The sequence below is a fragment of the Theropithecus gelada genome, chromosome 4, assembly GCF_003255815.1.
Source record: "Theropithecus gelada isolate Dixy chromosome 4, Tgel_1.0, whole genome shotgun sequence".
Lineage (NCBI taxonomy): Eukaryota > Metazoa > Chordata > Mammalia > Primates > Cercopithecidae > Theropithecus > Theropithecus gelada.
This window is the reverse complement of record NC_037671.1, coordinates 86,088,133-86,111,450: the sequence shown is the minus strand read 5'-3', so window position 1 is coordinate 86,111,450 and position 23,318 is coordinate 86,088,133. Positions and strand designations below refer to the sequence as shown.

The 23,318-nt window shown below is 42.5% G+C and overlaps 1 protein-coding gene across 1 annotated transcript in view; it reads right to left on the bottom strand.

Moving 5' to 3' along the window:
- The window catches only part of ZNF292 (zinc finger protein 292), a 105,902-nt gene extending 101,609 nt beyond the window's left edge, over positions 1 to 4,293 (bottom strand). The window contains exons 1-2 of the mRNA XM_025383459.1: positions 3,792 to 4,293; positions 3,395 to 3,591 (exon numbers count right to left, since the gene is read on the bottom strand). Coding sequence (XP_025239244.1) covers positions 3,395 to 3,562 — 168 coding nt within the window. The 5' untranslated portion in view covers positions 3,563 to 3,591; positions 3,792 to 4,293. The remainder of the gene's footprint in view (positions 1 to 3,394; positions 3,592 to 3,791) is intronic.
- Positions 4,294 to 23,318: the final 19,025 nt, after the last annotated feature.

The window sequence follows — 23,318 nt, the reverse complement described above, 5'->3', positions numbered from 1 at the left end:
AGAATTTTAAAAATCTATTAATCTCCTACCTCACTCAAAAATAAAACTCTATAAACTAGGGATCATAAGCAACTCCTATTTCTGTGGGTTTCACCACATTCTCCAGAAACTTAACTTTTGTTCATAAACATTACATAGAAAGTAAACTAATTCATTTTTTAAAGTAAATGCAAAAATAAGGGTTACACAAGCACTAAGCATCAACACTGGCAGAATATTAATTCTGAAGCCCATTAACTTTGACAAACGTTTATTCATCTTTGCCTTCTTGAAGCATGTGACTATCCCAGTTTTACAGGAAAAGCTTAAATAGAAAAAGTTAAACAATAATCTCAAGGTTAGAAACTAACAGATAATTTCTAGCTCCTAGTATCCCTGGCACTCACTATATTTAGATTGTGCCAATAAATTCTACAATTGTTAAACACTGCATCACTCCACCTCGTATCAAAATGCTAGGTAGTAATTGCTAAGATACAATTTTACTTTTATTTTTTATTTTTCTGAGCCAGAATCTTGCTCTGTCACCTGGGCTGGAGGTGCACAGTGCACAATCTCTGCACACTGCAACCTCTGCCTCCCTGGTTCGAATGATCCTCCCACCTCAGCCTCCCGAGTAGCTGGGACTACAGGCACTCGCCACGGAGCCTGGCTAATTGTTTTGTTTTGTTTTCTCTATTTTTTGTAGAGAAGGGGCCACACCATGTTGCCCAGCCTCAAGCAATCCGCCCAACTTGGCCTCCCAAACTGCTGGGATTCAAGGCGTGATCCACCTCCACCCCTGTAAATAAACATAAATAAAACAATGGTTTCAAGTTACCTCCATTTGACAAGATCACTAACATAAATAGGTTACCTGAAAAACAAAACAAAAAACCCCACCCCAGAAAAAGTTCCAGAGGAAATTAGACACACTCTGTATCGTTTCAAATGGAGATTGCTTTTAAGTGTACTTAAATTATTCTGAGATTACAGTGTATGAAATATTTTATAATTTTTGAAATCCACAAATCCAGCCTTCGTTTCATTACTGTTTGATGTTTTTTGTCAGTAGCATCAATAACAATTTATGTGTAAGACTAATCATTTAATGAAACTAATGTAGGAAATTATTTTCATTCTGATTTTTAAAATGCTGTTTCACTCATTTAAAAACTCTTGTAAGTCTGGCGGGGTGAGATGGCTCACACCCGAAATCCCAGCACTTTCGGAGATGGAGGCAGGTGGATCACTTGAGGTCAGAAGTTCAAGACCAACCTGGCCAACATATAGTGAAACCCCAAACCCCATCTCTAATAAAAATACAAAAATTAGGTGGGCATGGTGGCGCACACCTGTAGTCCCAGCTACTTGGGAAGCTGAGGCAGGAGAATCCCTTGAACCCGGGAGACGGAGGTTGCAGTGAGCTGAGATCGCACCACTGCACTCCAGCCCGGGTGACAGTGCAAGACTCCGTCTCTCAAAAATAAATAAATAAATAATCTTTAAGTGATAACTTTACAACCTCACACACCCACAAAAAGGGGGGGGTCTAGCTTGCATGAAATTCTATTTTCCCAGAATTATTAATCCTGCTTAAAAATACTGCTGACAAAAGAGAATTTACAGTAATTAGCCTTAAAACTATCAGTGGACACTATTGGGGAAAAATGTCTTTCAGCAAAGCTAGACTTTAATAGTTCTCACTGATTATTATATAAAAACTGACTCGACTTACTAACGAAATACTTCCTATTATAGGTATCTTAGAGAAATTTTTTTCTCTCTAAAATAAATCTTTAAAGACCAATTAAGAATGAGTGGGTACTACAAGGTAAAGAAACTGAGAAATTTCAACAATTTTTTAATATTAGAATTCAAAGGAATGAGCCTCTAATTTTGCCACAGGTATTCACCAGACCTATTTACCTAAGTAGGGAGCTTTCAAATTGCACATCCTCCTAGACAAGTCACCACCTGATCTCACAGTTTTTGTTTTTAAGATTTTGAACAGCCATCAAATAATTTGTGACAATAAAGTGCATACAGCGGCGGAGATTCTTTTGTATATGATCACGTAAACCCGACATTATAATGGAAAGATTTCAATATTTGGAGGCTAAAAAATAAGTGAAAATGTAATCTACTCAGCTAAAATGGTCAACCATTGTTCTACGTTAAGATCAATACTTTTCCAAAACGAATTCTCTGTAAAGATACATTCACAAGTTAACTCTAAATATGACCTGTGTAAATCGTGTCTTCTTTTTCCTCCTCAAGACAATCCAATCAAAGTCTTCACCAGAGCCAGCAACACTACCTTGAAATTTCAAACCTAAGTGCAAGGCTCGTAATGAAGTCCAAATGTTGTCCCAAACTCTCCGATTTTCATCAAGGATGAAATTATTTTCATCACTAGCAAACAGTGTTATTAACATTCCAAATTCTGATTAGAATGCAGTCACTGGTGAGAAGCGTCCTTGGGCAAGCAAAGAAAAGATTTGAAACTACCCAAAGAACAGATCCACATGAACCTGTCTTCTCCCACTTCATCAGGAAGCCAAATAGGGAGAACTCCAAGAAACAGGGGTGAAGGGGTGATCGGTAGAGAAAGGATAGTGGAAATCATACTCCTCGAAGGGTGGAAGCAAACGAGAAACGGACTCTGGAAAAGCCGTCCCAAAGGGCCATTCAATCTGAGACAGATGTACAGGGACAGCTCCTCCCCACTAAGGAGATCAAGCTTTACCATGGGTGCACCAAGCAAGCAAGTATGGGCAGGAGGGGACAACCTCCGCCAAGCACCCCCTCCGGAACGTCTAGCTCAACTAGAAGGGGTCGGCGGGGACTGCTCCTCCGAACATCAACAAAGGCCCCTTCAGTCCTAAGGCGAAATTCGAACAACAAAGGCCCGGAGACAGCCAGGACAGGGCCGGGGCTGGGGGCGGGACGGATGAAAGCAGGGGAAGGCAAAGGAATCAAACCAGTGGGGGCGGAGGCCCGTCGGAGTGGGAAGCAGAGAGGCGCAGAGGCGGGAGGCGCGGTAATCCCCAGTGCACAATAAGAGGAGGAGGAAGAGAACCTGGCCTCCATTCTCCTCCTACTCTCTCCAATCCGCACCGTCTACATTTCCTCAGCCGCGAGGACCGCGCAGTCCCGAGTTCAGGGAAGGAAAGGGGAGGGGGGATTTTCCGCCTTGACCACAACTCCCTTCCCCCAGCCAGGAGCTGCAGACGACAACAACCGCCACAACTGCAGCCACACAAAGGCGCCTTCCTTCTACTACCGCTCCCACCCGGGCGGAGGCGCCGATGATGCCAAGGAAGCGGCGACCACCTCTCGGCCGCCTGGCGCTCGCTCGCCCTCTTCCCCTTCTAGCTGGGTAAAGGGGGAGGGGACCACCGGGCGCCCTCACCTGGCACAGCTGCTGACAGTAGTCGGTGGCCGCTTCCACGGCCGGTACCCGGCTCTCCCGCAGCTGTCGCTCTAGCTCCTGGAGCTGCTCGCCCAGGCGCTGCAGCTCCGCGACGCAGCCGCCTTCGCCGCGACTCAACCTCTCCTGCTCGGCCTCTTCGTCCGCCATCTTCACACCCCGCTCCGTCGCGTACGCACCTGGGTCACGTGATAACACAATGCCACGTTCGGCGGGGTCACGTGCCAGGCGCGCTTGCACGCCGCCGAGCACGTACAAAGGGCCCGATGGGGAAGATAGGGGGGTGGGGAGAGTGGCGCGAGAGAACCCGAGGGAGGTGAAGGCAAGGGGAAAGGAGAAGGGCGGGGTTGGGGCGGTGCGGAAAACCGCGGTTACTTACCCCGAGCGGGAAGTGGGCAGTAGCGGCCGAAAGGGGCGGGCTGGTGAAGGCCTGCTCTCGGTCACGTGGGCGCCGCGACGGGAAAAAGCCTAGGGAGGGGCGACCCTCTCCGGCGTCCCGATCCCAGCGTGGCTTTCCCCAGTCCCCGAAGTCTTCTACGGACATATCCTCCTGTTCCCCAAGAGGATGGCACAGGGAGAGTTCTGAGTGGCCTCGGGCAATGGCTGTATTTGCTGTTGGCCTGTAAGCAGGCCAGAAGCAGAGGAAGAGAGAGAAGGTAAAACCCGCCCATGGACCGCAAGCGTGAGAGCCGAGGCAGGACTATGAACTGTCAAAATTGTCTCTGACTTCTCACCAGGCCGGAGAGGAGGGATCTAGTGCGTGAGGTACCAGATCTCGTCTCACTTGACTCTCCTCCTCTTCAGCCCCAAGAACGCCTGTCCCCTGGAAACACATTCTCTAGGGGGTGGAGGCAACAAAGGAAAAGAACAATTGGGTCAGAGCAGAATGAGGTTCAATCCTCAGTCTGGAGAATGAAGCAAATTCATGAAAAGCATAGTTTAAAAGAAGTCGGAATATGAACAGACCAGATGATTTTTAAACCACGAAAACATTTCTAGAGTAAGTAATAACTAACTACTCTGTTTCACCGTGATTTAGACTCTACTAGACTCTACAGAAATCACCAACAATGAAAACAGGCTATATATGAAAGCTATTGAAAAGAAAGTAGGTCAAGGAAAAAAACACCAATAAGGACTCCATTAAAAATCATAACGGAGGAGAGGAAATTGATGCTAAAATAAACCAATGTTGTGGAGAATTATTATAAATACAGCATTTTTTCCTAATGCTACAAATAGAGGTAGCATTCTGAACCACATTCTACTTACAAGCTGAAAGGAATTAATACTTGTCACTTGAACAAAAGAGTAGAAGAGGTGCTACAAAAATCCAAGAGCTTAACCCTAAAGTTCTTAATAAAACTAATATTTTGTTACCGTTAGAGCATTAGACCCGTCACAACTGAATGGTCTACAGAAATTTAGAAACAATGATATTGATGAGGCACCCAGTCTTATCATTTACTCTGAGTGAAGTATATTTTTCTAGTACAAGCATCTAAAATAAAAATAATTCCCATTGTGGGCAGTGTCCTCTTCAAGAGATTTCTAGTAATTAATGGAAAGTGTTCTGCATACTATGTTGTCCAGAATAAATGTTTTATAACGCATCAGTGATGGTGATGTTTTTAAAGCAGCTTTATATAAGGTGACCAGGCACAGCTAAACCCCTTATGAAAAACAGTATCAGTTAATATTACATATTAACAAGGTAGAATCTTCAAATGTTTAATCTTCAAATGTTTACTCATGGAAGAGACTAGGAAGTACGTTCAAAGGCTGAGGAGAGAGGATATAATGGTATCACTGAGTTGAAAAAGCAACAATTAAGGCAGCTAATGATTTTTAATATTTGCAGCTCACTTTCCCAAGTATTTTAGATACCTAAACCAGGTTTCACCAGTTTATGTTATCTTAGGATTCCAGTGAAAAATGTAAAAAGGGAAATATGAGATTAGCCAAATGTACCAGTAAATCCAAGGTAAGGTATCACAGGTTAGCAAGCTCATTTCCACTGTAAGTATAATGGTTTACACCACACCTAATCTATAGAAAGGAAGAAAAAATGGTGGTTGAGGGGTGGGAGAGATATATATCCAGATATTGATTTTTAAGAGAATTGCCTGATACTGTAGGTCATTCCTACCTCTTCCACATAACAACCCTAAAACTAAGGAGACTTGATTAGCAAACTGATTCTGAGCACCATTACTATCTGGGAAATATCCATCAGCATTGATGGCCGTGTCTTTTACTTTTATTTGGTATCTGTGAACCCTATCTCCGCATTCCTCCATTGCTACTCCTTTGCACACACAGAAATATTTAGAGCCTACAGGAAATGAAAGGATTGGGGGTGAGTAGTGTAATTAACACTCATTTATTGGGTACTTGATATTTGCAGGCATTACTTGGTTTGGGACAAGTCAGAGGCGAATAAAAGGTCTTCCTGCCTTGAAGAAGCTTACAGTTTGGTGGGAAAATGACCTGCAATGGGAATACATACGATATAACAAGTGTTCTATTATGAAAATTCATGCCTATATTCAACTTAGAACATCATAGTAATCTAAGATACTAACAAGAATGTCCAACAAAAATCTACAGAAGTGCAGGCTTTTTTTTTTTTTTTTAATTAAATGAGAAGGATTGAAAATACTATCCCGTGACAGGTCAACCTTGTCTTGGAAATCTCAGAAATCTCAATCTTATCCATGGAAAAGGCATGACTTCTGTGCCTATGTCCATTTGTTCTTTAAATACCAAACTGTCAGCTCATAGGAACCATTTACACACACACACTGACACACACAAACACGCACACCCCTACTTACTGAGATGTTCCTGGGGAAATTCGAAGACCTGTTCCATTGAGAAAACAAGAATAAGCCCCTGGGGCAAAAGACTCCGCATCTCTGGGGAACTCAGTATCCGCGCCGCGAGCACCCATGCCCATTTTGAACACAACGCGACTGCTATGGACGTGGTATAATCATATGGACCTTCACTCCCAAGAGACTCGATTTCAGAGAAAATCTGGGAGACAAATTTAGATCCCTACCCCCCACCCACGCGATCAATAAAGCTGGGGAGACCTTTGGGGGAGGGGACAGATGTGCTTGCATCCGGGCCGTGCGTGCCTGCTTCACGGGTTTTCCGGGCAGCACCGGCCCGCACACGCCGGTGCACTCTTTTTCTGGAATTCTTGAAATAGCAGGGCCTGAGAACAGTAAGGGAGCTGGGTTGTGTCTGCTACAGACAAGCGGCGCAGAGCCTCGGGTCCAAGCCAGGGATGCAGGAAGCGCGGCGTTAGCGGATGACCGATAGCTCAGGGCTAAGGCCTGGCAGGTCCTTCCTACCCCCGACCCAGTACACCACGCAGCCCCGCCCTCGCCCCAGCACGCGAGGTGAAAGCGTGAGGCCCGGGGATGGCGGAGAGCGCGCGCCACTATCGGGGCACTGTTTGTCTCTTCCCCCGCTCTCGCCCTGGGCCGGGGAGCACAGAAGGTCCGCAGGCCTGGGGCCACGAAGGGCACCAGATCGGTCCGCTCTGCTCCGCTAACCCAGCCTGCGCCTCTCCACCCTGCCAAGGCCCTGCTGGGCGCTGCGCGGGTTGCTCGCGTCCTCTGTTGTCCGGGAGCCGTCGCCGCCCGCGAGCCAGCAACGCCGACACGCAGCAGCTGCCGACACGCAGCAGCTGCAGGCCCGGCGTTTGCCGCCGCGGTTTCTCCACCCAGCACTGAGGATCAAGCCAGCTGTAGCGTGGCTGCGACTCCCCGCTTGTGAGCAGAGGCCGCGTGGGGCCTCCGGGCCGAGAGATTTTGGAGCCTTTCCCGGGCGCGGCGGGGCGCGGGGCTCCGGAAACCCACCCCGGGGATGCTGGAGTCTGTCCTGCAGAGGCCGTGGCACGGGCACTGCTGCCTGATTTCGAGGAGGCTCCATCAGCCTACTCTCTTCCAAAGGGCTGGGCAGCCCAGCCACAGACAAGCAGCCTCTGGATCTCAGAAGTGGGGAACGGAGTCTATCCTGGGTTTGGTCCAGTGGAAACCCCCCACCCCCATCCCCAGAGTCTGGGAACCAGTGCTGTGCCCACAGATGCAAAGAGAAAGCATGGGTTAAAGCGCTATTGGGATAGGTTAGACACCACACTTTTCCATGGAAGACATTTTCTTCCAGAGGAACAGCAAAAGGAGTCAATGTAATGTTAAAAACATTAAGGCAGGTGCTGTGCCACGTGTTGAAGTGATTCCAAAAGCAGAGAAAACATGGGACTCACATTTAAGAGGATTAGTTGTAGCCCTTGAGTTTTTCCCAGAAAACAAAAAAGGATAGCATATATATTTATATATATTTATATGAACAGTTAATTAAATAAGGAAGGATTTTTAAAAATTGTCTATTTGGATATCTTTTTCCTTTCCATTTGAGGAAAAGCCGAATGCAAATAAGGAGAATAACATTTAAAGAAAATGCTTTTAATAGAGCCTCAATTATCCTAACTTCTAATTTAACCAAGATGAAAATAATTGTGAAATAAAGCAAAATAAAATCTTGGAAGCATAAATGTGGTATACATTTTTTTTTCTTTTTTTTTTTTTCTTCTTTGAGATGGAGTCTCACTCTGTCTCCCTAGGCTGGAGTGCCGTGGCCCGATCTCTGCTCACTGCAACTTCTATCTCCCGGGCTCAAGCGATTCTCCTGCCTCAGCCTCCCAAGTAGCTGGGATTACAGGCACCCACCATCATACCAGGCTAATTTTTGTATTTTTAGTAAAGAAGGGTTTCACCATGTTGACCAGGCTAGTTTCAAACTCCTGATCTCAAATGATCAGCCTGCCTTGGCCTCCCAAAGTGTTGGGATTACAGGCATGAGCCACTATGCCCAGCCTGTTTCTGTAGAGAATCCTGGAGTTGGTTCACAGCATTTCTCCGAAGATTCAAAGAGAAATATTTTAAAGTGCCTTTCTTTTCCTATATGTCTAAACTTTAATCACTGTGTCTCATTTACCTCATCAGAAATTCAAGGTTATTAAAAACATTAGAGGATACGAATTTTGTGGCATTTGGCTTTTTAAAGAAATAATACTGTGCAGATGTGACAAACTTGGAAATTCCCAGGTCTCTTCCCATTTTAGGACATCACCTTCTTAGTTTTGCTGGTTTCTGTGATTCTTATAGGTATGTTCTTCAATGTAACAACAATAATAATAATGTAAATAATATCATTTTGAGTAGTATTCTACTCATGTATCGGGCCAGAATTGTTGTTCCCACCAAGTGCTTACCCTCTATCACATTATCACATCTTTACAAAAATATCCTTTTTTTCTTTCTTTTTTTTTTTTTTTTTGAGACAGAGTCTCGCTCTGTCACCCAGGCTGGAGTGCAGTGGCTCCATCTCAGCTCACTGCAATCTCTGCCTCCCAGGTTCAAGCGATTCTCCTGCCCCAGCCTCCCGAGCAACTGGGACTACAGGCGCCCACCACCAAGCCGGGCTAATTTTTGTATTTTTAGTAGAGATCAGGTTTCACCATGTTGACCAGGCTGGCCTGAAACTCTTGAACTCAGGTGATCCACCCCACTCAGCCTCCCAAAGTGCTGGGATTACAGGTGTGAGGCGCTGCCCCCAGCCTTACAAAAATATTATCTTACTCATTGTTCCTCTCGTCAAATCCTCATCCTTGTGAATTTCTCTGTAACCAGGCTCCTCTGTGAAGTCTTCTCTGGTGTGCTCTGGTGGAGTATAATCTGGATGCAACACCTCTAAACAGAGTAGATTTGACTTATTTGTTCTGCTTTTCCTTAGGTTACCACAAATAGTCACTCTCCAAAGTTCCTATTGTTTAGATTTACTACTTACTGCATTTTTATTTGGAATCTGTCATTTTGCCTTTTATTAAAGTTAGTCTATGGATGAGCCTTGTTCATCATCCTGTAAGCCCTTCGAGGGTAGAACTGTATCTTATAACCAGCTTACCTCCTCTAATACCCTTTGGCAAATTGCAGTATAATAAGTAATTGATAAATGCACATTAAACTAGATTCAATTCTGTTTATACTTGGCAGTCATATATTGATTTATACTTATCCTCATTGTTATCCAAAATAATCTAGACTCTACAGAGAGATCAGATGCCTTCTAAACTTTAGGACCTTATTCATAATAGTCTTTCAAATATTTTAGGAGACCTGTGATTTATCAACAAAATTATCTATAATCAAATTTATAACACAAGTAAAATTAAAAGAAGACAAGATGTATGCTCAGTTATTACATTATAACAGATGAACTGCAAATACATGGTCTCTAGCTTTCTCTTTCACAAACTTAAGGGAAAAACTCATGATGAAGCTACTGAGAAAATAATCATGTTAAGGAAACAATTGGATGGAAATTTAGAATCTTTTGAGATGATTTTAAAAATCTATATTGTGACAAAATGTAAGAGAGATGGCAAAATTTTAAAAAGCACAGATTGAGTTTTTTCCTAACATCTAGCTCACTCCCTAATATGGGCCCTAATACCTTCCTAGAAATCTAAGGAGAAAATAAACATAAGGAGAATATCTCCAGATAGGACTTATTCTTCAGAGTGGAAATAACCTTAGAGCAGAGTTTCTCAAACTTAGTTTTATAAAGTGTACTTAGACAATTTGACTTCAATGCAGATTCTCAGGACACACCTCTAGAAAGTCTTATTCAGTAGACTGAGGTTGGGCATTGGAAACCTGCATTTCTAACTATCACTCCAGGGCCTTTCAGATTATACAGTTCTAGACCTGTGGTTGTCTAATTCTGTCTTCTCTTTTTTTCCTTCAACTTATGTCTCTTTCACCAACTTCATAAAAAATGCCTGAATAGCTTCCTTCTGGCTCCATCCAGCAATGGGCATACACAACTTTAAAACAATTAGAGCTAACTCTTCATAATTTCTTCAGATCATCCTAATTATCCCAAGCATTTGTTTTGTGAATCATTTGGACCCTAAACCCTAGTTCAATGCCTGGCACATAGTGGTTATGTTTTCAATAAATGTGCATTTTCCAATCCCTTCCTTGTGCATTCTCTAGCAAGATTACTTGCTGAGGATAATGATTACTTGCTGAGGATAATTACTTATTAACAGCTGTATCAGAAGAGGTATGCAGAGATAGAAGGAAGACAGTTCAAAACTTTTCCTGTATTTATCTGCTATGACAAAAGGCATTTTTCGTTTTATACATGTAAGGGTAAATGGAGAGGGAAGAGAGCCATTTAAAATTTTCATCTGTGAGTTTCAAATGTCCATGGTTTCAATAGTCCCTATGATTGAGAATCAGGTGTTACTACTTTTTAAATTATAAACATAATCTCTATTTGTGGTAAAAATTTCAAGCAGCAAAGGAAGACATAAAATAAAAAGTAAAGATTTTCTTCCTCCATTTCTGACCTCTAGTTCCATCCCATTCATTACACTCAGGAATATTAACAGTTGCTTGCTTGTCCTTTAATAATTTTTTTCTTCATATATAAATATTTATGGTTATATCAGCTTCTTACTTTCAGAAACAAATCAGCTCATACCTCCCCTTGGGCAGTTCTTCATCTTTCTTTTTTCCCTTAATAGTTAATTTAGAAATCTTTTCATGTCAGTATTCTTTCTAATGGCTGTGTAGTATTCCACAGTATAATGCAAGATAATTTAATTATTTTATTGGTGAGCAATTAGGTTAATTTCATTTTTTTAACTATTAAAAAAGATGTAGATGCAGTGACCTTCCTTGTGCACGTATGTGATTATATCCATGGAACAAATTCCCTAAAGAGGAGTTGTTAGATCAAGAGCAGTGTGTAATTTTTTTTTTTTTTTTTTTTTTGAGACAAGATCCTGCTCTGTCACCCAGGCTGGAGTGCAATGTCATGATCACAGCTCTCTACAGTCTGGATCTGCCGGGCTCAAGCAATCCTCCATCTCAGCCTCCTGAGTAGCTGGGACTACACATGTGTGTCACCATGCCTGGCTAATTTTGTTTATTTTTTTGTAAAGGCAGGGTCTCACTATGTTGCCCAGACTGGTCTGAACTCCTGTGCTCAAGGATCTTCCCTCCTTGGTCTCCCAGTGTGCTGGGTTTATAGGTGTGAGCCACCTCTCCCAGTTGCAAGATGTGATTTTAATTGTTAGATGGCCAAATTGCCCTTCCAAAATGTTGCACCAACCTATATTAAGAAAGCTGATTTTTCCAGAAACCCTTAATAAAACTGTGATTTATCAACTTTAAAAATAATTTCATAGTTTTAAAATATCACATTTTGATGAATGTTTCTCAAATTTTGGACCAAATTGAGCATCTTTTGACTTGTTCACTGCTACTACTAATTTTTGAAAGGTATACATAATTAAAATCAGATACTATTTTAAGTAACTGTTAACATTAATATAAAATTACATGAATATACTGTGCTTGAAATTATTAACTTTGATGTTAAAATGTATCTTTAAAATGTATCTTTAAAAGGATAAAATGTATCTTTAAAATGTATCTTTAACTTCTTCCTCTCCTCCTCCTTCTTCTTTCTCCCTCTCTTCCTTGTCCTCCTTCTCCTCCTTCTCCTTTCTCCCTCTCTTCCTTGTCCTCCTTCTCCTCCTTCTCCTCCTTCTTCTTTCTGAAACACAGTTTCACTCTGTCGCCCAGGTTGCAGTGCAGTGGCAGAATCTCAGCTCATCACAACCTCCACCTTCTGGGTCCAAGCGATTCTTGTGCCTCAGCTTCCTGAGTAGCTGGGATTACAGACGTGTACCACCATGCCTGGCTAATTTCTGTATTCCTTTTTAAGTAGAGACAGGGTTTCGCCATGTTGGCCAGGCTGGTCTCAAACTGCTGACCTCAGGTGATTCTCCCGCCTCAGCCTCCCAAAGTGCTGGGATTACAGGCATGAGACACCATGTCTGGCCTAGATAACTTACTTACCTAAGTCAATAGAGGAATATGAAAATAGGGCTAATGTTTCTTTCCTTTTTAAATATTTCCACCAATAAAATAGCCTTTGGGTGTATTTTTCTCCATATAAATTAGTGACAAAAGGTAAAATGGGGTACTTATTTTATACAGAAAATAAACAGTGAAACAAGGAGGCAATTTCTTTTACTTCTGCTTTAGGATGCCCATATCTTGCTGTCATTTTCATTCTACTGTAAGATTTCTTTCTTTCGTGCTTTGCACTATTTCAAGTCGTAGAAAGGAGCAAAACACTTAAAAGCACTCAACTGTCTGTAGCACCGGTATGTCATTTAAAAAGCAAAAACCATTTTTCGCCAAGCACTGACTGGCACCACACAGCAGGGGTGTAAAGCTGAACGGAGAAGCCATGAGAAATTTATGTTTCCCTTTTCTGTGAAATGCATAAAACTAGGACTTCAAAATGAACCACATGTGCTTCAAATGAATTTTCAAGATTAAAATCAAAACTTTTCGTAACTTGCAAAGATCAGTATATGTTGCTGCTCACAGAATGATTAGAAACTGCTCTGTACATATTTATTTGAAGTTGTAAGGCTATAACAGAAGAGACAACGTGATAGCAGCCCTCACTCTTGGCGCCTCCTCGACCTGGCATCCACTTTGGTGGCGCTTGAGGAGCCTTTCAGCCCGCCACGCACTGTGTGAGCCCATCTCTGGGCTGGCTGAGGCCGGAGCCGCCTCCCTCTGCTTGAGGGGAGGTGTGGAGGGAGAGGCCCTGGCGGGAACCAAGGCTGCGCCTGGCGCTGGACGGCCAGCGCAAGTTCCCGCAGGCGCGGGCGCGGGCTTGGCGGCCCCGCACAGGCAGCGGCCGGCCGGCGCTGCCAGCCCAGGGCAGTGAGGGGCTTAGCACCTGGGCCAGCAGCTGCGGAGGCTGCGCAGGATACCCCAGCACTGACGACCAGCATGCACCACGCTCGAATTCTCACCAGGCCTCAGCCGCCTCCCCGTGGGACAGGGCTCCGGACCTGCAGCCCGCCATGTTGGAGCCCCCACTCCATGGTGGGCTCCTGTGTGGCCCGAGGACAGGGTCCCATCCACCGCCCAAGGGTTGAGGACTGCAGGCGCGGCTCAGGACTGGCGGGCAGCTCTGCCTGCAGCCCTGGTGCAGGATCTACTAGGTGAAGCCAGCTGGGCTTGGGAGTCTAGTGGGCACTTGGAGACCCTTTATATCTAGCTAAGGAATGGTAAATACACCAATCAGCATTCTGTGTCTAGCTCAGGGTTTGTAAAATACACCAATCAGTACTCTGTGTCTAGCTCAATGTTTGTAAATACACCAATTGGTACTTTGTATCTAGCTAACCTAGTGTGGACTTGGAGAACTTTACTGTCTAGCAGTCTGTGTCTAGCTCAAGGATTATAAACGCACCAATCAGCACTCTGTTAAAACGGACCAATCAGCTCTCTGTAAAATGGACCAATGAGCTCTCTGTAAAATAGACCAATCAGCTCTCTGTAAGAGGGACCAATCAGCAGGAGGTGGGTGGGGCCAGATAAGGAAATAAAAGCAGGTTGCCTGAGCTTTACAGCAACCACCCAGTCGCGTCCAATTCCGTTCAGATAAAGTTTTGTTTTTTCTTTCTTTACAACAGATTTTTTTTTGCTGGTGGTCGCTACTTAGGTTGATGCCACCTTTAAGAGCTGTAACACTCACTCTGAAGGTCTGCAGCTTCATTTCTACAGCCGGTGACATCACGAACCCACCGGGAAGAAAGAACAACTCCAGACGCATCATCTTTAACAGCTGTAATGCTCACGGCTAGGGTCCACGGCTTCGTTCTTGAAGTCAGCGCGACCAAGAACGCACTAATCCGGAGAAATGACTGTCAAAATTAGTGTTATGATGATCTCAGCCTTTTGGAGAATTTTGCATCTTTCATTTAAACTATTTTTATGGAAAGCAAAAGACTTTTTAAAAAGAGTAATTGACCACCGTTACTTCCGTGTATGTTTTTTGCACTGTGAACTTTCACAATTACTCCAAATAACGCTGCCTGCAAAGCATAATAAAAACAAAGCACATCATTGTGTTAAAGAGGTCTGTGTGTTAATATACTTGGCTTTGGGGTGTGCCGTGCAGGATGCCTGAAAGTTTGCAGTGAGTGCTTTCATGAATTGAAGCCCAGGCTCGTCATTTGTACCTCTGATTTCATAAGAGCGTTTTCTGTATAATTAGTTTGGAAAATAACTTCCTGGTGAAATATTTACTGTTGTGTTGTAGAACTGTTAAGTTTCTTTTTGGGGGATATATGTTGTAAGACCTGACTTTGTGTCTGGGTAGCTAAAGATACTGAGTGATTTTTTTCCTTGTTTTTGTCTGTAGTAGCATAATATGGTTTTATTTTTTATTATACTTTTAAGTTCTGGTGTATGTGCGCACAACGTGCAGGTTTGTTACACAGGTATACATATGCCATGTTGGTTTGCTGCACCCATTAGCTTGTCATTTACATTTGAAATTTCTCCTAAAGGTATCCCTCTCCCTGCCCCCTACCCCAAGCAGGCTCTGCGTGTGAAGTTCCATGCCCTGTGTCCAAGTGTTCTCATTGTTCAATTCCCACGTAAGAGTGAGAACATGCTGTGTTTGGCTTTCTGTCCTTGTGATAGTTTGCTCAGAATGATGGTTTCCAGCTGCATCCATGTTCTTGCAATGAACATGAACTCATCCTTTTTTATGGCTGCGTAGTATTCCATGGTGTGTAGGTGCTACATTTTCTTAATTCAGTGTATCATTGATGGACATTTGGATTGGTTCCAAGTTTTTCCTGCTGTGAATAGTGCCACAATAAACATACATGTGCATGTGTCTTTATAGCAGCATGATTTACAATCCTTTGGGTATATACTCAGTAATGCAGTCACTGGGTCAAATGGTATTTCTAGTTTTAGATCCTTGAGGAATTACCACACTGTCTTCCCCAATGGTTGAACTAGTTTACAGTCCCCCCAACAGTGTAAAAGCGTTCCTATTTCTCCACATTCTCTCCAGCACCTGTTGTTTCCTGACTTTTTGATGATTGCCATTCTAACTGGTGTGAGATGGTATCTCATTGTGGTTTTGACTTGCATTTGTCTGATGGCCAGTGATGATGAGCATGTTTTCGTGTGTCTGTTGGCTGCATAAATGTCTTCTTTTGAGAAGTGTCTATTCATATCCTTTGCCCACTTTTTGTTGGGGTTGTTTGTTTTTTTCTTGTAAATTTGTTTAAGTTCTTTGTAGATTCTGGATATTAGCCCTTTGTCAGATGGGTAGATTGCAAATATTTTCTCCCATTCTGTAGGTTGCCTGTTCACTCTGATGGTAGTTTCTTTTGCTGTGCAGAAGCTCTTTAGTTTAATTAGATTCCACTTGTCTATTTTGACTTTTGTTACCGTGGCTTTTGGTGTTTTAGTCATGAAGTCCTTGCCCATGCCTATGTCCTGAATGGTATTGCCTAGGTTTTCTTCTAGGGTTTTTATGGTTTTAGGTCTAACATTTAAGTCTTTAATCCATCTTGAATTAATTTTTGTATAAGCTGTAAGGAAGGCATCCAGTTTCACCTTTCTACGTATGGCTAGCCGGTTTTCCCAGTACCATTTATTAAATAGGGAATCCTTTCTCCATTTCTTGTTTTTGTCAGGTTTGTCAAAGATCAGATGGTTGTAGATGTGTGGTGTTATTTCTGAGGACTCTGTTCTGTTCTATTGGTTTATATATCTGTTTTGGTACCAGTACCATGCTGTTTTGGTTACTGTAGCCTTGTAGTATAGTTTGAAGTCAGGTAGCGTGATGCCTCCAGCTTTGTTCTTTTTGCTTAGGATTGTCTTGGCAATGTGGGCTCTTTTTTGGTTCCATATGAACTTTAAAGTAGTTTTTTCCAATTCTGTGAAGAAAGTCATTGGTAGCTTGATGGGGATGGCATTGAATCTATAAATTACCTTGGGCAGTTCGGCCATTTTCATGATATTGATTTTTCCTATGCATGAGCATGGAATATTCTTCCATTTGTTTGTGTCCTCTTTTATTTCATTGAGCAGTGGTTTGTAGTTCTCCTTGAAGAGGTCCTTCACATCCCTTGTAAGTTGGATTCGTAGGTATTTTATTCTCTTTGTAGCAATTATGAATGGGCGTTCACTCATGATTTGGCTCTCTTATTGGTGTATAGGAATGCTGTGATTTTTGCACATTGATTTTGTATCCTGAGACTTTGGTGAAGTTGCTTCTCAGCTTAAGGAGATTTTGGGCTGAGACGATGGGGTTTTCTAAATATACAATCATGTCGTCTGCTAACGGGGACAATCTGATTTTCTCCTTTCCTAATTGAATACCCTTTATTTCTTTCTCTTGCCTGATTTCCCTGGCCAGAACTTCCAACAATATGTTGAATTAGAGTGGTGGGAGAGGACATCCCTGTCTTGTGCCAGTTTTGAAAGGGAATGCTTCCAGTTTTTGCCCATTCAGTATGATATTGGCTGTGGGTTTGTCATAAATAGCTCTTATTACTTTGAGATACATTCCATGAATACCTAGTTTATTGAGAGTTTTTAGTATGAAGCACTGTTGAATTTTGTCGAAGGCTTTTTCTGCATCTATTGAAATAATCATGTGATTTTTGTCATTGTTTGTTTGTGTGACAGATTATCTTTATTGATTTGTGTATGTTGAACCAGCCCTGCATTCCAGGGATGGAGCCGACTCGATCATGGTGGATAAGCTTTTTGATGTGCTGCTGGATTTGGTTTGCCAGTATTTTACTGACGATTTTTGCATCGATGTTTATCAGGGATATTCATCTAAAATTCTCTTTTTTTGTTGTCTGTCTGCCAGGGTTTTGTATCAGGATGATGCTGGGCTCATAAAATGAGTTAGGGAGGATTCCCTCTTTTTCTATTGTTTGAAATAGTTTTAGAAGGAATGGTACCAACTCCTCTTTGTACCTCTGATATAATTCGGCTGTGAATCCGTCTGGTCCTGGACTTTTTTTAGTTGGTAGGCTGTTAATTATTGCCTGAATTTCAGAACCTGTTATTGGTGTATTCAGAGATTCAACTTTTTCCTGGTTTAGTCTTGGGAGGGTGTATATGTCCAGGAATTTATCCATTTCTTCTGGATGTTCTAGTTTATTTGCATAGGGGTGTTTATAGTACTTTCTGATGGTAGTTTGTATTTTTGTGGGATTGGTGGTGATATCCCTTTTATCATTTTTTATTGTGTCTATTTGATTCTTCCTCTTTTCTTCTTTATTAATCTTGCTAGCAGCCTATCAATTTTGTTGATCTTTTCAAAAAGCTCCTGGATTCACTGATTTTTTTTTTTTTTTTCTGAAGGGTGTTTTGTGTCTCTATCTCTTTCAGTTCTGCTCTGATCTTGGTTATTTCTTGCTTTTTGCTAGGTTTTGAATTTGTTTGCTCTTGCTTCTCTAGTTCTTTTAATTGTAATGTTAGGGTGTCGATTTTAGATCTTTCCTGCTTTCTGTTGTGAACATTTAGTGCTGTAAATTTCCCTCTACACACTGCTTTAAATGTGTCCCAGAGATTCTGGTATGTTGTCTTTGTTCTCTTTGGTTTCAAAGAACATCTTTATTTCTGCCTTCATTTCGTATTTACCCAGTAGTCATTCAGGATCAGGTTGTTCAGTTTCCATGTAGTTGTGCAGTTTTGAGTGAGTTTCTTAATCCTGAGTTCTAATTTGATTGCACTGTTGTCTGAGAGAAAGTTTGTTGTGATTTCTTTTCTTTTGCATTTGCTGAGGAGTGCTTTACTTCCAACTTATGTGGTCAGTTTTGGAATAAGTGTGATGTGGTGCTGGGAAGAATCTATATTCTGTTGATTTGGGATGAAGAGTTCTGTAAATGTCTGTTAGGGCCACTTGGTGCAGAGCTGAGTTCAAGTCCTGGATATCCTTGTTAACCTTCTGTCTCATTGGTCTGTCTAATATTGACATTGGGGTGTTAAAGTCTCCCATTGTTATTGTGTGGGAGTTTAAGTCTCTTTCTAGGTCTCTAAGAATTTGCTTTATGAATCTGGGTGATCCTGTATTGGGTGCATATATATTTAGGATAGTTATCTCTTGTTGTTGAATTGATCCCTTTATCATTATATAATGGCCTTTGTTGTCTCTTTTGATGTTTGTTGGTTTAAAGTCTGTTTTATCAGAGACTAGGATTGCAACCTCTGATTTTTTTTATTTTCTATTTGCTTGGTAGATCTTCCTCCATCCCTTTATTTTGAGCCTATGTGAGTCTCTGCATGTGAGATGGGTCTCCTGAACACAGCACACTGATGGGTCTTGATTCTATCCGATTTGCCAGTCTGTGTCTTTTAATTGGGGCATTTAGCCCATTTACATTTAAGGTTAATATTGTTATGTGTGAATTTGATCCTGTCATTATGATGGTAGCTGGTTATTTGCCCATTAGTTGATGCAGTCTCTTCGTAGCATTGATGGTCTTTACACTTTGGCATGTTTTTGCAGTGGCTGGTACTAGCTGTTCCTTTCCATGTTTAGTGCTTCCTTCAGGAGCTCTTGTAAGGCAGGCCTGTTGGTGACAAAATCTCTCAGCATTTGCTTGTCTGTAAAGGATTTTATTTCTCCTTCACTTATGAAGCTTAGTTTGGCTGGATATGAAATTCTGGGTTGAAAATTCTTTTCTTTAAGAATGTTGAATATTGGCCCCCACTCTCTTCTGACTTGTTGAGTTTCTGCCGAGAGATCCACTGTTAGTCTGATGTTCTTCCCTTTGTGGGTAGCCCAACCATTCTCTCTGGCTGCCCTTAACGTTTATTCCTTCATTTCAACCTTAGTGAATCTGACAACTATGTGTCTTGGGGTTGCTCTTCTCGAGGAGTATCTTGTGGTGTCCTCTGTATTTCCTGAATTTGAATGTTGGCCTGTCTTGCTAGATTGGGGAAGTTCTCCTGTGTAATATCCTGAAGAGTGTTTTCCAACTTGGTTCCATTCTCCCCGTCACTTTCAGGTACACCAATCAAATGTAGATTTGGTCTTTTTCACATAGTCCCATATTTCTTGGAGGCTTTGTTCATTTCTTTTTCCTTTTTTTTCTCTAAACTTCTCCTCTCACTTTATTTCATTAATTTGATCTTCAATCACTGATATCCTTTCTTCCAGTTGATCAAATCAGTTATTGAAGCTGGTGCATGTGTCACGTAGTTCTTGTGCCATGGTTTTCAGCTCCATCAGGTAATTTAACGTCTTTTCTACAGTGTTTATTCTAGTTAACCATTCGTCTAATCTTTTTTCAAGGTTTTTAGCTTCATTGCGATGGGTTTGAACATCCTCCTTTAGCTCGGAGAAGTTTGTTATTACCAACCTTCTGAAGCCTACTTCTGTCAGCTTGTCAAACTCATTCTCCGTCCAGCTTTGTTCCATTGCTGGTGAGGAGCTGTGATCCTTTGGAGGAGAAGAGATGCTCTGGTTTTTAGAATTTTCAGCCTTCCTGCTCTGGTTTCTCCCCTTTTTTGTGGTTTTATCTATCTTTGGTCTTTGGTGCTGGTGACCTAAAGATGGGGTTTTGTTGTGGATGTCCCTTTTGTTGATGTTGATGCTATTCCTTTCTGTTTGTTAGTTTTCTTTCTAAGAGTCAGGTCCCTCAGCTGCAGGTCTGTTGGAGTTTGCCGGAGGTCCGCTCCAGACCCTGTTTGTCTGGGTATCACCAGCGGAGGCTGCAGAATAGCAAATATTGCAGAACAGGAAATATTGCTGCCTGATCTTTCCTCTGGAATCTTCATCCCAGAGAGGCACCCACCTGTATGAGGTGTCAGTCAGCCCGTACTGCGAGGTGTTGCCCAGTTAGTCTACATGGGGGTCAGGGACCCACTTGAGGAGGCAGTCTGTCCATTCTCAGAGCTCAAACACCATGCTGGGAGAACCACTGCTCTCTTCAGAGCTGTCAGACAGGGACGTTTAAGTCTGCAGAAGTTTCTGCCGCCTTTTGTTCAGCTATGCCCTGCCCCCAGAGGTGGGGTCTACAGAGGCAGCAGGCCTTGCAGACTTGCGGTGGGCTCCGCCCAGTTTGAGCTTCCCTGGCCACTTTGTTTACCTACTCAAGCCTCAGCAATGGTGGACACCCTTTCCCCTGCCAAGCTGCTGCCTCGCAGGTCGATCTCAGACTGCTGTGCTAGCAGTGAGCAAGGGTCTATGGGTGGGGGACCCACCAAGCCAGGTGTGGGATATAATCTCCTGGTGTGCCATTTGCTAAGACCGTTGGAAAAGCACAGTATTTGGGCAGAATTGTCCTGATTTTCCAGGTACAGCTTCCCTTGGCTAGGAAAGGGAAATCCCCCCACCCCTTGCACTTCCAGGGTGAGGGGATGCCTCACCCTGCTTCGGCTCACCCTCCGTGGGCCACACCCACTGTCCAACCAGTCCCAATGAGAGAAACCAGGTACCTCAGTTGGAAATGCAGAAATCACCGTCTTCTGCATCCATCATGCTGGGAGCTGCAGACCAGAGCTGTTCCTATTTGGCCATCTTGGAATGGAATCAGTATGGTTATATTATATTGGATCTTTGATTTCACTAGAAACTCCTTCAGGCTGTTAATGTTTTTCTAAGTTTCTGCTGTCAATCTTCTCATTTTACTTTCTACTTTGGCAGTTTCATCCATCTTTATGGCTTTGGTTTTGTTCCTATGACTGTGACTCCAAATCACATCTCAATCCCAGATCTCCAATCTGAACTTTTGCCTGATCTGCAACTTCACATATCTAATCGCCTGTTGGACAGCTCCACCTAGATGTTTTGCCAGTGAATTTATCAAAGTTCCTTCCTACCCTTGCCCTCACTCAAGCTAAGCTTTCTCCTGACTTTCCTGTTTCTGTTCAGGGCACTGCTATCTTTCCAAGTTTTAGGTACCAAGTCTTAAGTCCAGCTTTGACTCCTTTTCCTTTTCTTCATATGCCATCAGTTGTTCAGATTTGCCAATGAAATCTTTGTGTTACTTCTCTTCCCCATTCCCAGTGTCAACCCCAAGTGGTTCTCTGGATCTCTCCTAAGGAAAGTTTTCTTCATGTTTGTCTTTATCCTCTGGCTTTTCCTACCATGACATCTTTTAAAGTTGAAATATATTTTAGTCCAAAAATTAGTCTGGGAGGATATGATAAATTACACTAAATACTGGAGTTATGTGGAAGTCCGATTAATGGTCCCCATAGATATCTATATCCTAATCCCTAGAACCTATAAATATGTTAGCTTATATGGCAAGGGAGAATTAGTGTTGCAGTGGAATTAAGGTGATTATTCCAGAATATCTGTGTGCGTATAATGTAATCACAAGTATCCTTTAAATATGGCAGAGGTAGGTAGTAGAGGAGGTCAGAATCATTCCATATCAGAAGGACTAGACCAATCATTGCTGGCTTTGCACATGAAGTGTGGCCATATGTTAAGGAATACTGCAACCTCTAGAAACTAGAAAATGCAAGAAAATTTTCTCCTAGAGCCTCCAGAAGGAATGCAAGTCTGCCAAAACCTTGATTTTAGCACAGTAAAACCCATTTGGGACTTCTGATCTCCCAAGCTATAGGATAAACTTCTATTGTTTTAAGCCACTAAGTTTGGAGAAATTTGTTACAGCAGTCATAGGAAAGTAATGTAAGTGCTAGTGTCATAAAAGGAAGGAAGATATTCTCTAAACTGGTTAATTTTAGTAAAATTAGGAAACTTTAAAATGGACATATTCAAGGCAGATGTTAGAAAAATAAGAATAATTTGGGCTGGGCATGGTGGCTTACATCTGTAATCCCAGCACTTTTGGGAGCATGAAGTGGGTGGATCACCTGAGGTGAGGAGTTCGAGACCAGCCTGGCCAACATGGTGAAACCCTGTCTCTACTAAAAATGCAAAATTAGCCAGGCATGGTGGTGCATGCCTGTAATCCTAGGTACTTGGGAAGCTGAGGCAAGAGGATCACTTGAACCCGGGAGGCAGAGGTTGCAGTGAGCTGAGATTGTGCTATCGCACTCCAGCCTGGGCAACAAGAGCAAAACTCTGTCTCAAAAGAAAAAAAAGAAAGAAAAAAAATAAGAATAATTTGATTCATATAATAATTTATCAAAATTAGCTGCTAATATGTCACTGCTGAAGGTAATTAAAGGATGCCATATGAAATACACAAGAGATCCTTGATTCAGAGAATATTTCCAAATTTGTTGAGTGTCATATAGTTGGAAGGCAAATAAGCCTTTGTATCAAATTATTTGTGCTTTGTTTCCCTTACTAAAACAAAACTTACTGGAATGATGTATATGCCCATCAGAGTGTGTGAAATTCAATCAACATAGCTGCATTTAGAATTTGAATATCACTAGCTGTATCAGAAAGTTCACCTGTATAACCGGCTTCCCCTGGGGAGTACTGCCTTCCTATGTAATTTGATTGCCATATAGAATGAGAACCTGGCCTCTTGAAAACAAGGTATTGATCTGGTAAGAATCTACCTTATTCTTATTCATGAAAGCTGTTTTTAGTTGTAAGCATGTAAGGTTCTGAAAAATCACCCTATTTTAAGGGACTATTAACTAAGGTTTGGAGTGATGATTTTTAACCTAATTTGGCATCTAACTTTTTATAGATTGCCATATATTCAAGTTGTGTCATATTCTGCCAAAGTCATATCAGCCACAGAGAGGTCAAGAAGTTCTAGTCCATCACGTACTTGGGAGGCTGAGGTGGGTGGATTGTTTTATCCCAGGAAGTAGCAGCTGCAGTGAGTTGAGATTGAGCCATATCACTCCAGCCTGGGGAACAGAGTGAGATCCTGTCTCAAAGAAGGAGGAGGAGGAGGAGGAGGAGGAGGAGAAGAAGAAAAAGAAGAAGGAGGAGGAGGAGGAGGAGGAGGAGGAAGGAGGAGGACAAGGAGGAGGAGGGAGGAGGAGGACAAGGAGGAGGAGGGAGGAGGAGG